Genomic DNA, 16,222 nt, shown 5'->3' on the forward strand with positions numbered 1-16,222 from the left:
CTTTTATCAATACTTTTTGTCCTCAGAGACCTGTGTTCTTTTTTTATTTTATTTTTTTGAGACAGAGTCTTCACTCTGTTGCCCAGGCTGGAGTGCAGTGGCATGATCTCGGCTCACTGCAGCCTCCACCTCCTGGGTTCAAATGATTCTCCTCCCTCAGCCTCCCGAGTAGCTGGGATTATAGGTGTGCACCACCGTGCCCGGCTAATTTTGTATTTTTAGTAGAGATGGGGTTTCACCATGTTGGCCAGTCTGGTCTTGAACTCCTGACCTCAGGTGATCCACGTGCCTTGGCCTCCCAAAGTGCTGGGATTACAAGCTTGAGCCATCGCGCCCGGCCCTGTGTTCCTTTTTTTTTGGAGACGGAGACTTCGCTCTGTTGCCCAGGCTGGAGTGGAGTGGCATGATCTCGGCTCACCTCAACCTCTGCCTCCTCAATTCCAGCGATCTCCTGCCTCAGCCTCCTGAGTAGCAGGGATTACAGGTGTGCATCACCATGCCCAACTAATTTTTTGTATTTTTAATAGAGACAAGGTTTCACTGTGTTGGCCAGGCTGGTCTTGAACTCCTGACCTCAAGTGATTCACCCACCTTGGCTTCCCAAAGTGCTGGGATTACAGGCGTGAGCCACCGAGCCTGGCCAGAGGCCTGTGCTGTAATCCAAGTTTTTTTTTTTTTTTTCCTTTTCAGGATTTTCCATCGTCCATACTGGCCATTTCTCAAGTTTTCTGCTCTGTTTTGGACCTCTCTGCATCTCTCCCTGCATCACCATCCCTGGGTGCTCAGGGCTGCTCCTCTGCCCTCTGCAAGGTGTGCTGTGTCCTTCTCTCCTGCCATTCAAAGGCATCTGCATCCTTGTTGTAGCCAAATTTCTCACTCTGTACTGCTTTTCTTCCTAGGCACTTAAATATCCTCATCTATCTCCAAGTGCCTTCCTTGACACCTTGCATCTCCAATAGAACGTTCTGTGACGATGGCCATATTTGCGCTGTCCACTATGGTAGCCACTAGCCACGTGTCGCTGCTGAAGCCTTGAACTGTGGCTAGTGTGACTGAGGAATGGAATTCAACGTTTTATCTTACTGTAGTGGTTACCATATTGAATGGCACAGCGTAAGACCTGTCCTGTCTCCTTCCTCAACCCAGTTAGATGTCTCTTCTAGAGTTGTTATTCTAGAGGGAGGGTGCACCTGTAGTCCCAGCTGCTTGGAGAGGCTGAGGCAGAGGGTCACTTGAGCCTAGGAGTTTTGAGGCTGCAGTGAGTGCCTGTGAATAGCCACTGCACTCCAGCTGGGCAACAGAATGATACCTCATATTTAAAAAAAAAAAAAAAAGTCATTTCATTTTGTCTCCATTTCCCTTTCTTTACACACTCTGCCGCTGATATGATACAGTTTCTGTTCTGATACTCCACCATCCCCCTAAGCCATTAACAGTCATGGACATTTTAAATTATTATTATTATTATTATTATTACTTTTCGAGACGGAGTCTTGCACTGTTGCCCAGGCTGGAGTGCAGTGGTGCAGCCTTGGCTCACTGCAACCTCCGCCTCCCAGGTTCAAGTGATTCTCCTGCCTCAGCCGCTCGAGTTGCTGGGATTACAGGTGCACACCGTCACGCCTGGCTAAGTTTTTGTATTTTAGTAGAGATGGCGTTTCACCGTGTTGCACAGGTTGGTCTCAAACTCCTGAGCTCAGGCAATCCACCCACCTCGGCCTCCCAGCGTGCTTGGATTACAGGCATGAGCCACCACGCCCAGCTGACATTTTTAATTCTAAATGTTGCTTTGAAACCTAAGAGACAGGATCTTGCCTTGTTGCCAAGGCTGGCCTTGAACTTGGCCTGAGCTCAAGCGATTCTCCCACTGCAGCCTCTTGAGTAGCTGGGGTCACAGGCCTGTGCCACCATGGTCAGCAGCAGAGACTTTCTTCTTAAAAGACAACCAGATTGGCTAGAATCATGGTATCTTCATGTCAAAAAGGGCCTCCTCTCCAGGGTTTAGATAAAGATTGAGGTACACCCAGGGATACACTAAAAGAGATTTAGCCCCACATTTAGGTCAGGTGTGGTGGCTCATGCCTATAATCCCAGCACTTTGAGAGGCCAAGGTGGGCGGATCATTGGAGGTCAGGAGTTCAAGACCAGCCTCACCAACATGGTGAAACCCTGTCTGTACTAAAAGTATAAAAAATAAGCTAGGCATGGTGATTCACCCCTGTAATCCCAGCTACTCAGGAGGCTGAAGCAGGAGAATTGCTTGAACCCAGGAGGCGGTGGTTATAGTGAGTTGAGATCACGTCACTGCATTCCACTCTGGGCGACAGAGTGAGACTGTGTCTCAAAAACAAGAGATTTAGTCCCACATTTAGGACTTGGAAAGAGGCTGGGCACTGTGAGAGCACCGTGGAGCCCATGGTCAGAAACTGGCAGGAAAAGTGCGTTTTGCAGTCAGTGCCGCAGTGATTCTGAGAGTGTGAGTGAGAAGCTGCAGGGAGGCCACAGGGGTCTGTGCGGGAAGGCAGCCTTCGGTCTTCTCAGTCTTCCTGATTTTCTCACCAAAGCAGTTTGTGTTGACAGGTCACGTCAAAGCAGAAAGACGTCCTCAATTTTGATCCCCTTCTAATTAATTCCTCATCCGTCTCACTTTACTTCTGCCAGCACTTGCTTTCTGGTGACAGCGCACGTGACATATCTAGAAGGAGCATGGGTTTTAAAAACATCAAGGCTCCTGTGCTATTTATGTGCATCAGGTACTAGGACAGTACATCTAAGTTTAGTTGGAAGGGAGAGAATTTTAGTAGGGGTATGAGCTCCCTTAGTATGTGGGCACGGGCGTCTCCTGTTCGTCTTTTCATTTTAAGCTTTTAGTTAAAGATATATATGCACAGAGTTGCAGAGAATAAAATAGTGCAGGGAAAAACTCTTCCTAGTTCCAGTTTGCACTGCTCATTCTGGTCCTCCTGTTACCCCCTTACTAATAAATAATGTACTTGCCTATACCTCTATTTCTTGACTTTATCTTTAGATATTACTTGTTGACTTCCAGCTTTAAAAGGTGAGAGTTACTCTTCCTCTTCCCACACTACTGAGGTTACTATTTTATGTGCTACCTTGCTCCAATGAAACACCTGCCTCCTTAGCCCTTTTGTTTCATCTGCTACAGATATCTCTTGACCCCTCTTTTGGCAGCCCATCTTCTCCTCACCTCTCCCACCCCTGTCGTAGCCAGCCTTCCCACCTGCCCTGTGACTTTCCCGTTGTCAAGGTTGAGAACATGTGCATTCTGTTCTATAACTGCAGTTAAGCCTCACTCTTGTCTGTTGGCTTAGTCTAGAAAGTTGCAGTGTGACAATTCTTACTTACATGATTATGACCATATCATTCATGGCAGAGTCACATAGTGTACTGTGATTATATTTCCATTCTTTTACAGCCTTACTTTTTCCTAGAGTTTCTGTTTTTTCTCTTGATCTTACTTTCAATTGTTTTCCTATGAAACTTCTCACCATATCAGTTATTTATGGAGACTCCTTTCATATCACTGTTTTTTGACTCTTTGATTTCAGAGGTGATTTGTTGGTGTGCTACCATCATAGCTGAGAATTTAGCTTACTTGCCACCTCATCTGGAGCCCCTTCCTCAGTCCTCCTCATAATGTATGCCTTCTCCATCCTCTCCTCCCTATTCTGTTATCACTGTGGGCAGTTGATGTTATTACTTGCCTTAAGTTGTCTGGATTTCTGGGATGGTGCCTTCAACCTTAGCATGTTTCTAGTGCCCACCTCCGTTTCCCATGGTTGAATTAGGCTATTGGCAGAGCTAGTGGTTCTGAGAATTTGTGGCTTACAAAATGCTGAGTTGCTTTTATGTCATTGTATACCTTATTTCCTACCTGTAATGCTGTGCTGTGTCCAGTGATCCTGTTTGTGGTTTGATATGCATTATTAAAGAGCCTTAGTCTCCTGTGCTTGCATTAAAGTTGGACAATGGTGACGTGAATGAAGGTGCCAACTGGTTCTAATAACAGTAGCCTGTTGATGAACAAAAATAGTAAGCACTCGGGGTTGTGCGGAATTCCAGCTCTCTGACAGACTCTGAGGCTACCTGTGCTATCTCTTCAGTTAGCAAAAGGTGTGACAAGCAACCTGCCTATGCCCCAACCACCACAGACCACCAGCCGCACCCCAACTACCCCGCCCAGAAGTGTAAGTATGACCCTGTCTCACGGAAGCTGCCGGGGCTTCTTCCTGGCATGCAGAAGGCTCGTTCTGTGTGTGTCTGTGTGTGTTTTTTCTTTGTGGGTGTGTCTTCTCCTGTTCTTTTGAGTGGTGGGTCTTCCTTTGCAATGTTTCTTCTTTGCTGTGCCTCTGGTCGCCATCACAAACTGCATTAGGAAATGAGAGCGAGCATGTGGCCTGGCTTCTTGATGGAGATCGTCCTCGCTCTGTTCATAAAGGGTCCTAGATGAACACTGATTCCCTCCTGTGGTGGTTGGCTATGGCAGCCAGTGTCCCGTGTCCTCTCCATATGAGGAGTGAGGGCCTGCAGATCCCTCCATTGGTCAGCCTGGTTCTGGGAGAGAGAGACTGAACTCAGCTTGGCCCTGGTCCCATTTCTTCTAGTACCCGCCGGTGGTCTCTGCCCTTACCAGAGCTGGAAGGACTTGATGTGGTTTGACCACATCACTGTAGGATATTCTCACGGATCGGGATGACCAACTGGATCACTCCCCAGAGTCCTTCCGAAGAACTAAAAGCATAAGCTTGGCGGCTAAGGGAAGAAGGCATAAGAAGGCAGATTGAGGATTGTTAAGAAGACTTTGCCTTTGCCCCCAGCTCTGCCTGCCATAGTATTGCTCCCTTTTGGTCACTGATGCAAGTGACTAAGAAGAGTTCTCTCCTGAGTAACTACATGACTTTGGAGATCTTTGTCATTCTCTTCACGGCTTATCTTCCAGAACTCATGATTACCCACACACGCCTTTTTACCAGGCAGCAAGAAATGCAGCCCCGCTAGGTAGTAGCGTGGTCCCCTCCTTGGCCCACTCCATTCATTCCCTCAACCTCTTTCAACCAAACATTATCACCCACCTTAAGAAATTGAAAAATAATTCTGTCCCAGTCTGTCTGAACTTAGTAAATGATCCAGGATGTGATGGGATCTTAGGGCTTGGCTGGAAGTTTCTCCCAGTCAGCCGTCCAGCGGAGCCTGCAGACCTGGGCTGTTGGCTAAAGTGCTCTTCACAGACACCTCATTTGGCTCTTCCTTCAGCTTCTTCATTTATTTCTTACTTAGTCACTACTCAGCTCCTTGTCCATGTGTCCTTGAAGCCATCCTAGGTCTTACTCTGGTTCTGAATCCTTCAGTCACCCATAAGGTTGTCCTTACCAGGAGTCAGTGGGTCTGTGTTCCCAGGTGGACTTACCCATTCTTCTCCTTCATGATCCTCTCCCTTGGGTGGACAAGTGTGATTTGGTTGTAAGTCCATTTTCAAGTAGCCTATACATGGATAAAAGAAATCCCACTGACGGAAGTAGACTGCATGCCAAATTTCGGTATCTTTCTCCAGGAGCCAAGGTTGGACCCAGAAGTGCATGGGGTGCTTGTGTCGTTCAGTGATGTAGTAAGGGTACACGGTTCCAGACACGGCACAAGAAATGCCTTCCTTGGCAGTTCACAAATCTTTATTCTCTGTGAGCATGACACCCTACTGTTTTTTCCAACTGACTGTTGTTAAATCCTAAAAAATAAGTTGTGCTGCCTTTCTGTTCTCCAGACCCACAGATGTAGGGCAGTCAGTGGTGGCAGTGTTTGAACCATCAGTGGGGAGGGGAAGGTGGTTTCCTATGCAGGAAGGGCAGGTCAGACTGCAGGATAGTTATGCTCAGGCACAGGTGGGCAGGCATGCTAAACACATTGGTTTTCCTCCTCAGACCATTCCCGGAGTAGTAAATCCAGTTGGAGCAGCAGCGATGAGAAGAGGGGATCGACACGTGCCGAGCACAACAGCAGTACCAGCACGAAGAGCCTCCTCCCGAAAGAGTCTCGGCTGGACACCTTCTGGGACTAGCAGCGAGTCGGGACACAAACCACCCACCCCACTGGAGAAAAACCCAGACGCCAGGAAAAGAAGAAACAACAAAGGGAGGAGAACAGCCACTTTCAGACTTGAGAATGACAAAACCCTCAGTTGAGCCTGAGCCCCCGGCGCAGGGGCTGCTACACTACAGGACACCCGGCATCGGCTTTGACTGCGAACTGTTCACCCATACGAGCCCTGTGCTTTAGGTGTAAATAATGTATAATTTGTGGATGTCATTGAAACCTAGAGGACCTTCCCCTTTTTATATTTGTATTAACTTTAACTTATAAAAAAAAAAAGAAAAAGAAAAACAATTAAAAAAAACCAACCAACCCCAACAACAAAAAGAATGTTTTGGTATTGGAGAAGGGATGGTCAGTTAGCCTGTCAGTCACACAATGGAATGGATACTGGGCCCGGGGACCACTTTCACACTCATGTCCTCATCCTTGGATACCCAGGGGAGGGCGAGCCGTTTTTCACTCGTGTGTCTACACAGCATGTTGGGATCGGGAGTTTCGGCACAGAGTCTATCCTGTCAAGCCGTTAGCCCCTTTCAGCTACTACGTTACGACGTTCCTAAAACGCAAGCTCTCCGGACCAGACGGACACAGGGAGAAGCTAGTTTCTTTCACGTGATTGAAATGATGACTCTACTCCTAAAAGGGAAAAAACCATGTCCTTGTTTACAGAAGAGAAACTGAAACAAGCCCCACTCAGCTCAGTCACAGAAGAGGAGAACATAGAAAGTGTTAGGATCATGAACTCTGAAAAAAAGAAATCTTTGCTTTGTGGTTCCTTTAAACACACTCACACACACTTGGTCAGAGATGCTGCACTTCTTGGAAGCAAGGACTCAAAGGCAAGGTGCACGCAGAGGACGTTTGAGTCTGGGATGAAGCATGTACGTATTATTTATATGATGGAATTTCACGTTTTTATGTAAGCATGAAACACAGGCAGTATGAGAGAAAGCAAGGCCCCATCATGCTGTCCGTACACTACGTATGCTGTAGAGCCATTTTGTATGTTGTGTAAAACAAAAAGCATTGATCAAAAAGCAAAAGGTGATGTATGTATATGAGAAAATTAATTGTACGATATCATTCCAGTACGTTTTGTTGTACATTTTAGTCTTGTTTACTTTCTCTTCATTGTTGATAAGAGGATGCGAACTGTACAGTTTCCAGCTAGTTACCCATATTAGAGAAGAAATAAGAAGAGAGTATTAGAAGAAAACAGGAGAGAAAGAACATTTGTGAATTGCAGTTGTCAAAAAAACAAAAAAATAGCCTAGCTGGCCTTATTTGTGAAGCATAATTGCTTTTAGCATATGGAAGTATTTTTTCACATTTTCTTTGTATAAAATTTGTATTAAACTTAAATATCTTTTTGATGGTGGTGTTTCTTTGTCACTGAGCCAGTAGACTCACACGGTATGCTTTTTTGGGTTTTCCCATTCCTTCCCCCACCCCCCGATTTTTTCAGATTTCTTTACCTTTTTTTAATTAAACTGTTTTGGAAAAACGCCGTGGTCGTCCTCGAATTTGCAGTTTTCCATTTGGTCGGGATGGCTGTGTCAGGTTTGCACGACCAAACCCAGAAGGGGCCGTGAGAGGTCACGAACACCCCCCACAGCCAGGTGGTGGGCACACTGGAGAGAATGGTCCCTAGTGGGTGCTTCCCACGCCAGTCCTCGTCAGACAGTTGGGAGAGGAGGGAGTTGTCTTCCTGAGGCCAGCAGGGAGGCTGAGCTAACAGGCCTCCCGTGGGCAGCAAGGATCCCGGCCCTGCACAGGTTCCCTGGTCCATGGCTCTGGGCCTGGCTAGAAGTGCACAGGGTATGAGTAGAATGAAGCCGGCTTGCAAGGCTGAGGTTTGGTTTCCTGGGCAGCAGTGTTCCTTCTCTGGAATCCAGTAGCTCCCCAGAAAAGATCTCCACAAACCCCTTCCTGTGCCCAGGGCCAAGATGTGACATGGCCGGCAGGGGAGGTTGACCTTCATGGGTATAAATGCATTTGTGCCCATCAGCAAACACGCATGGCGTCAGGCACTGCCCAGGCACTGAGGATCCCATGGTTCTCAAGGAGTCGGGTCCCTGCCTTCATCAAACTTGTCCCCTAATGGGGACAACGATCGCTCAGTTACTCAAGTAGTATAGGAGACCTGTCATGAGCCATGCACCATTTCAGTTACTGGGGACAGATGGTGAGCAGGGCATAGGAGCCCTGTCAGGGTGGGCCTCTCATTCTTCACAGGAAGACAAGACTGTCTACAAATTTATTTATTTTTTTTATTTTTTGAGACGGAGTCTTGCTCTGTCGCCCAGGCTGGAGTGCAGTGGTGCAATCTCAGCTCAGTGCAACCTCTGCCTCGCGGGTTCAAGCGATTCTGGTGCCTCGGCCTCCCGAGTAGCCGGGGATTCAGACGCGCACCACCATGCCCGGCTCATTTTTTTTGTATTTTTAGTAGAGACGAGGGTTTCACATATTTCCCAGGCTGGTCTTGAACTCCTGACTTGAAGTGATCTGCCTGCCTCAGACTACCAAAGTGCTGGGATTACAGGTGTAAGCCATGGCACCTGGATGTTCGTCTGTTTTTTGGAGGGAGGGTCTCCATTGCCCAGGCTGGAGTACAGTGGCGTGATAGCTCACTGCAACCTCTGCCTCCCGAGTTCAAGCGATTCTCTTGCCTCAGCCTCCCGAGTAACTGGGATTATAGGTGCCCACCACCCATGCCCAGCTAATTTCTGTATTTTTAGTAGACATGGGGTTTTCGCCATGTTGGCCAGGCTGGTCTTGAACTCCTGGTCTCAGGTGATCCACCCACTTTGGCCTCCCAAGTCTTTTTTTTTTTTTTTTTTTGAGATGGTGTTTTGCTCTTGTTGCCCAGGCTGGAGTGGCGCGATCTTGGCTCACTGCAACCTCCGCCTGCCGGGTTCAAGCGATTCTCCTGCTTCAGCCTCCTGAGTAGCTGGGATTACAGGTGTCCACCACCATGCTCGGCTAATTTTGTATTTTTAGTAGAGATAAGGTTTCTCCTTGTTGGTCAGGCTGGTCTCAAACTCCTGACCTCAGGTGATCCGCCTGCCTCAGCCTCCCAAAGTTCTGGGATTACAGGCGTGGGCCACTGCATGCAGCCTCCAAGTCATTTTTTTAAGTGAGAAGAATGTTAGCTTCGCGTTCCTGGGCATGTGTGTGCACCTTCCCTCTCTTGTCTCATTTCATCCTGAAGACCAGAGAGAGGAGGGGCCGTGGCTACGAGGGGTCATCCATTGTCTTCTTTCAGCTCCTGCCTTTCTTGTCTCAACTGCACTCTCTGCTACTTCGACCGGACACCCTCTTCTGTGGCTGGCACCTGATTCTTCAGTTGTCACCTCTGAAATAGCCACCCGCCCACTGGCCCCTCATGCCCCAATGTTTTCTTCATATCCCTGAGCAAGGGGTGTGGGGATTTATACCTTCTCCTGTGCGTCCCAATTGAATGTGAGCTGGGTGAGGAAGGGGCTGTCTCTGTTTCCTGCTGTGTCCCCAGGGCTTGGACACAATGAAGGTCCCACTGCACCTCCCATCCAGCCTCTGCGACAACCTCTCTTAGAAGCAAAGACATCCAGGGAAGAAGTGGCTTGCTTACTCGAGGATAGAGAAATGGTTGCTTTTAGTTTTACCATTCATCTGACCAGATAAAACAGCCACATGACTCAAATCTGAAGATACGAAAGGGCCCAGAGTATAAAGCCTCTCCCTCCCTGCCACCTGGTCCCCTCCAATCCCCATTCCCACAGAGTCCTCAGGGACAGTCTGCATTTACAAACAAATGCAGAGACATTTTTCTCTACTCCTTTCTTTTTTCTTTTTCTTTTTGAGACAGAGTCTAGTTCTGTCGTCCAAGCTGGAGTGCAGTAGTGCCATATCAGCTCACTGCAGCCTCTACCTCCTGGATTCAAGCGATTTTTGCATTTCAGCCTACCGAGTAGCTGGGATTAAAGGCACCTGCCACCATGCCCAACTGAGTTTTGTATTTGTAGTAGAGACAGGGTTTCACCATGTTGGCCAGGCTGGTCTGTAACTCCTGACCTCAGGTGATCTGCCCGCCTTGGCCTCCTAAAGTGCTGGGATTACAGCCCCCTTTTTCTACATAAATGGTAGCATTTTATACACACTCTTCTGCCCTGTCCCCTTGCCCCGTTTTTTTTTTTTTTTTTTTTTTTTTTTTTTTTTTTTTTAAATCTTAATCTGAAGCCTTGAGTATTGATCTATATCGGTGCAGTTCAACAGCACCTCCATCCATTTTTAGAGGGTGTGATGTCTGCTATGTGAACAGGGGATAGTGCATGTGGCCAGCCCCCAGCTGGTGGACGTTCAGATTGTCCCCAAACTCTGGCCACGGCAAATGGCCCTGCAGTGAGCACCATTACAAAATGACTCCCCAGGCTCCTCTTAGCTGCCCACTGGGGTGGTTATTCCACTCTTTGTGCAGCTTGGAAAACTGAGACTCAAGGGTTACATGAATTTGGAGGAGTCAGGTTTTTAGTTGCAAATAACAGAATCCACTCCACCTCATTAGAACACTCTCTAATCTGCTTACTTCTCAGGCCACACCAGCGGGTCAGTGAGAGGCCAGGTAGGAGGGGAAGGGCTTGAAGGTTCCACTCTGGGTTGAGTGTTTTTGGAATGAGGAGAAGAAGAGGGAGACACAATGGGGCCTGGTGAACCTGGCAGAAGCTGGCAGAAGCTGCCAGGTCCTTACTGGTTTCCTTTGGCAATGACTGAGACAGGAACTGGCTCAGACCTTTTCATGCAGTCCAGCACGCTTGCCATCTGGTGGCCATAGGCAAAACTGCAGCCTGTGGAGAGATCAGGCCCACTGGGGACAGTGAGCACGTGGGCCAAAACCCTGCATTCCGGAGACAGTTGTGCACTGAGCTCTCTGTAGGAGTCACGTCCTCAGTAGTGACACAGTGGTGGACAAAACAGGTTCGGTCTCTGTCCCTATTGATCTGACACTCTCACTGGGAAGCAGTTTGATACCTGTATGCATGTAATATAATCCCGGGGGGCAAGATGCACTGAAGGTAAATAAAGAGAGGGAGGCGGGTAGGGAGATGATGTGACTGGGAGCCCTCTCTGAGGGGCTGACCATTGAGTAGAACCTGAAGGGGGTTTCTTTCCGAGGGGACTGAACCCAATTATTTTATTTATTTATTTTTTGAGACAAGGTCTCGTTCTGTCACCCAGGCTGGAGTGCTGTGGCGACATCTCTGCTCACAGCAACCTCCGCCTCCCAGGCTCACGCCGTCCTCCCGCCTCAGCCTCCCAAGTAGCTGGGACTACAGGCACATGCCATCCTCCTGCCTCAGCCTCCCGAGTAGCTGGGACTACAGGCACACACCACCATGCCCAACTAATTTTTTAATTTTTTTGTAGAGACGGAGTTTCACCACGTTGCCCAGGCTGGTCTTGAACTTGTGAGCTCAAGTGATTCACCCACCTCGGCCTCCTAAAGTGCTGAGATTATAAGTGTGAGCCAGTGTGCCTGGCTGTCTATTTTATTATTTTGAGTCTCACTCTGTTGCCCAGGCTGGAGTACAATGGCACGATCTCGGCTAACTGCAGCCTCCGCCTCCCAGGTTCAGGCGATTTCTGGCTAATTTTTGTATTTTTTGTAGAGACGGGGGTTTCACCATGTTGGCCTGGCTGGTCTCGAACTCCTGACCTCAATGATCCACCCGCCTTGGCCTCCCAAAGTGTATTACAGGCATGAGCCACCACGCCTGGCTGACCGTCCATTTTAAACTATGTAATCCAGTGGCATTAATCAGAGTTGAGTTTTCCAAAGGTCAGCATTTAGTTGCCACGTTCATATCAGGGTACGCCAGGACCCCATCTGTACTCTTATTTTCTTTAGTCTAGAGAAGCAAAGATCACCTATATTCCTCCAAGTGTCGCTGATGTGGGCATGTGCCATGTGGGGCTCTGTGCTGAGACTTTCCATGCTGTAATCCTTTGGTTTTTGTAATAACTTCCTACATGGAGCAGGCCCTTGTAACAGGCCCATTCTCTCATTGAGGCAACTGAGGTTCAGAGAGAAAGAAGCAACTTGCTCAAGGTCACACAAAAGGTCACTGCAGAGCCGGGACTCAAACCAGTCTGCTTACTTCCCAAGCCAGTTCAGTGAGTGATCAGACAACACTGCCGTAGTCACAACTAGCCCCGTGTGTGTGACACCGTGGTGAGTTCACAGAATGACTCCCCAGGCCCCTCTTAGCTGCCCACTGGGGTGGTTATTCCACTCTTTGTGCAGCTTGGGAAACTGAGACTTGGGGGCTACATGAATTAGGAGGGGTCAGGTTTTTAGTTGCAAATAACAGAATCCACTTCAGCTAATTTGAGCAGAAAAGGCATTTGTTAAAGCATATTGAGTGGCTCACAAATCCCTGGGAGGGCCGGAGAGATGGATTAGGAGATTGCACAGCCACAAACAATGTCCAGATTACATTGCAGGACCTTTGTGTTAAGACTTCCCACATTGGCTAGGCATGGTGGCTATCACCTGTAATCCCAGCACTTTGGGAAGCTGAGGCGGGCAGATCACCTGAAGTCAGGAGTTTGAGACCAGCCTGGCCAACATGGTGAAACCCCGTTTCTATTACAAATACAAAAATTAGCGGGGGCAGGGTGGTGCGCGCCTGTAGTCGCAGCTACTCAGGAGGCTGAGGCAAGAGAATCACTTGAACCTAGGAGGTGGAGGCTTCAGTGAGCTTTGGTTGCACGACTGCATTCCAGCCTGGGCGACAGAGCGAGACTCCATCTGGAAAAAAAAAAATAAAGACTTCCCACATCACTGCCCCACTGGGCTCAAACACTGTGACTTTCTCTAGTGACACTGGGCATGACCCTTCTGCCTCCTTGCCATGTTGGATTCCATGCATCAGAATCCACTTCCATTGCTTTCACATGTGGATGTATCTGGATTGGCGGAGCCCAGGTCCCATGTAGGTGCATCTGATTGACTGAGCCTAAGCGCTTTTTAGGTGTTTTATTAGTCCATTTTCACACTGCTATAAAGACCTACCTGAGACTGGGTAATTTATGAAGAAAAGAGGTTTAATTGAGTCACACTTCTGCAGGGCTGGGGAAGCCTCAGGGAACTTACAATCATGGCAGAAGGCAAAGGGAAAGCAAGGCACATCTTACACGGCGGCAGGAGAGAGAGTTCAAAGGGGGAAGTGCCTTACTTTTAAACATCAGATCTTGTGAGAACTCACTATCACGAGAACAGCAAGGGGGAGATCCGCCCTCACAGTTCAATCACCTCCCACCAGGCACCTCCTCTGACATATGGGGCTTACAATTCGAGATGAGATTTGGGTGTGGACACAGAGCCGACCCATATCAGGGGAATTTGATTGCTGAGCCTGGGTGCCACCTGGGTGTATGTGATTGGCTGAGCCTAGGCCACATGGCTAAACTTCTAACTGCAAGGGAGGCAGGGAAAGTGAGATTCAAGCCTCTTCTGGTGCAGACTCATACAGTGGGAAAGTATTCAAACAAAAGGTCTTGTGTGGACAAAACAATGACAGTACCCACTGCAGAACTGTCCAAGGTCTCTGTCAGCCAGGTCAGTGGTAGAGAGCAGAATTCACCCAACCAGTTTAAGCACAAGGCATTAGTAAGTGCACCGGTCAGTTCCGTGCCAACCTGGCTAGGCTGGAACCACATTTCCCAGAATCCTGGCTCTCGAGTGGTTCCCAGTTAGAGCTGACCAAAAGAAGAGCTGTGTGAGATTTCCAAGGCTGTAAGGAAGCCGCAGCCTCTGCTGTTGCAAGGTCGCTGTGGTTAGATGTGGGACAGATAACTGAAGTGGCGCCAGCAGGCTCCAGCTTGTCCTTGCTCTCCGCCACTCCGCATCCAGGTCAATTTCCTGACTCCTGCATGTCAGCACCTGGCCCGTCATCAGCTGCTGGGCTGCAGAGGCCACAGATTCCCATTGAGTCCTCTGAACTTGCCCTACAGCTTCTCAGATCGCCTTCTTGGTGACTCCAGATCCCTCCTCAGACCCCCATTTCCCAGCTCCTCCCACAATTGTGTATGTCCGGTCTAATACCCATCATCTGTGCATGACTTATCCCAGACTCATGGGCTTGATCTCACTGATGCATTAACAGTATTTACAGGCCAGGCACGGTGGCTCATGCCTGTCATCCCAGCATGTTGGGAGGCCAAGGCAGGCAGATCACTTGAGGTCAGGTGTTCAAGACCAACCTGGCCAGCATGGTGAAACTCCATCTCTACTATAATACAAAAATTAGCCGGGCGTGGTGGCACGCACCTGTAATCCCAGCTACTCGGGAGGCTGAGGCAGGAGAATCACTTGAACCCGGGGGGCGGAGGTTGCAGTGAACCGAGATCGTGCCATGGCACTCCAGCCTGGGCGACAGAGCGAGAGTCTATCTCAAAACAAAACAAACAAAACAAAACAAAACAAAAAAACAATAAAAACAAAAAAAACCCCAAAACAGTATTTACGGGCTCACATGGAGAGCTGTAGAAACCCATCAGGTCTGAGCTTCCAGGAAACCACTGAAGCCACCGCACAGGACTGGGCTGCAAAGAAACAGATGCACTGAGGCCAGAACCACGCTGGCCCTGGGCTGGTCCACACCGACACGTGGGATAGTCCACGTGCAGTCACCTTTCTTCCCACTTAATCAGTACCAAATACAGCTGATGGGTGGAACCTTGAACATATCAGACCCTGGCTGAAGAGAGCCTGAGGAATAAGTTTTTAGTTTTTTCTTTTTCTTTTTTTTTTTTTTTTTGAGACAGAGTCTCATTCTGTCACCCAGGCTGGAGTGCAGTGGCGTGATCTCGGCTCACTGCAACCTCCACCTCCTGGGTTCAAGCGATTCTCGGGCCTCAGCCTCCTGAGTAGTTGGGATTATAGGCATGTGCCATCACGCTCGTCTAATTTTGGTAATTTTAGTAAAGACAGGGTTTCACCATGTAGGCCAGGCTGGTCTAGAACTCCTGGCCTAAAGTGATCCTCCCATCTCGGCCTCCTAAAGTAATGTGGTTACAGGTGTGAGCCACTGGACGCAGCCGTTTTTTAATTTAGTTCAGAAAACTACCCCAGAAGGATGGTCAGGTGGGTTCTTGTACATGTGACCGGGGATGAAACCCGTGGCTTTGCCACCTGGTCTAGGGCTCTCATCTGCCCAGGGCACTCTTTTCAGATTGTGGTGTTAATCGAAAACTCGCCTCCCTGGTCCCGCAGATAGCCTAAGCCTGGGCCAGCTGGGTCCTACAAGCTTTGTTAAGACAGCTGAGTATTGACCTGGTTCACCTTGATGAGATGAAGAAGGAAACTTCATTTACATACACAGCATCGCCTGTGCTCCAGGCAATTTATGCACATTGCATCCTAATGACCTGCATTTTGCAGCAAAGGACATCAGGTACAGAGGGATTGAGGCTACACAGCTTGTGGGTAGCGGAAGCTGGACTTGAACCCAGTCTAACGACACAAAAAATGCCTGCTCTTAACCATGACTACATCTTTGTCATCGTTGGAGAAACTTTTGTATAAAAGCCACAAGTTAATTATTAACTAGGGACTTATTCTTCACTGGGCTGTGTTTCAGGTGCTGGGGACACAGCTGTGGACAAAAGAGACAAGACGTGGACGTAGGGGAGTGAGTTCAGCTGGGGTTTTCTCCCGGGACCCAGGCAGGGATATAAGCTAGGGAAACAGGCTGGGGTAACACTCACATAGACATGCTTTCTTTGTATAGTAAACATGTTAGAGGCCAGGCGCGGTGGCTCATGCCTATAATCCTAGCACTTTAGGAGGCCGAGGCGGGTGGATCACCTGAGGTCAGAAGTTCGAGACCAGCCTGGCCAACACCGTGAAACCCCGTCTCTACTAAAAATACAAAAATTAGCCGGGCATGATGGTGAGTGCCTGTAATTCCAGCTACTTGGGAGGCTGAGGCAGGAAAATTGTTTGAGCCTGGGAGGCGGAGGTTGCGGTGAGCTGAGATCACGCCACTTCACTGCAGCCTGGGAGAAAGAGCAAAACTCTGTCTCAAAAAACCAAAAAAAACCAAACAACAACAACAACAACAACAACAACAAA

At 48.6% G+C, this 16,222-nt stretch overlaps 1 protein-coding gene across 27 annotated transcripts in view; it reads left to right on the forward strand.

Annotated features, from left to right (window-relative positions):
* ZMYND8 (zinc finger MYND-type containing 8) overlaps positions 1-7,481 on the forward strand; it is a 148,413-nt gene extending 140,932 nt beyond the window's left edge. For 19 of the 27 annotated variants that reach the window (XM_050745139.1, XM_050745131.1, XM_050745147.1 and 16 more), the window contains 2 exons: positions 4,125-4,208; positions 5,937-7,481. In XM_050745139.1, the coding sequence (XP_050601096.1) occupies positions 4,125-4,208; positions 5,937-6,073 (221 nt within the window). In that variant the 3' untranslated portion in view covers positions 6,074-7,481. The remainder of the gene's footprint in view (positions 1-4,124; positions 4,209-5,936) is intronic. The other 8 variants (XM_050745143.1, XM_050745153.1, XM_050745150.1 and 5 more) reach the window with 1 other exon arrangement.
* The last annotated feature ends 8,741 nt before the right edge of the window (positions 7,482-16,222 follow it).

Source organism: Macaca thibetana, chromosome 10 (assembly GCF_024542745.1).
Source record: "Macaca thibetana thibetana isolate TM-01 chromosome 10, ASM2454274v1, whole genome shotgun sequence".
Taxonomy (NCBI): domain Eukaryota; kingdom Metazoa; phylum Chordata; class Mammalia; order Primates; family Cercopithecidae; genus Macaca; species Macaca thibetana.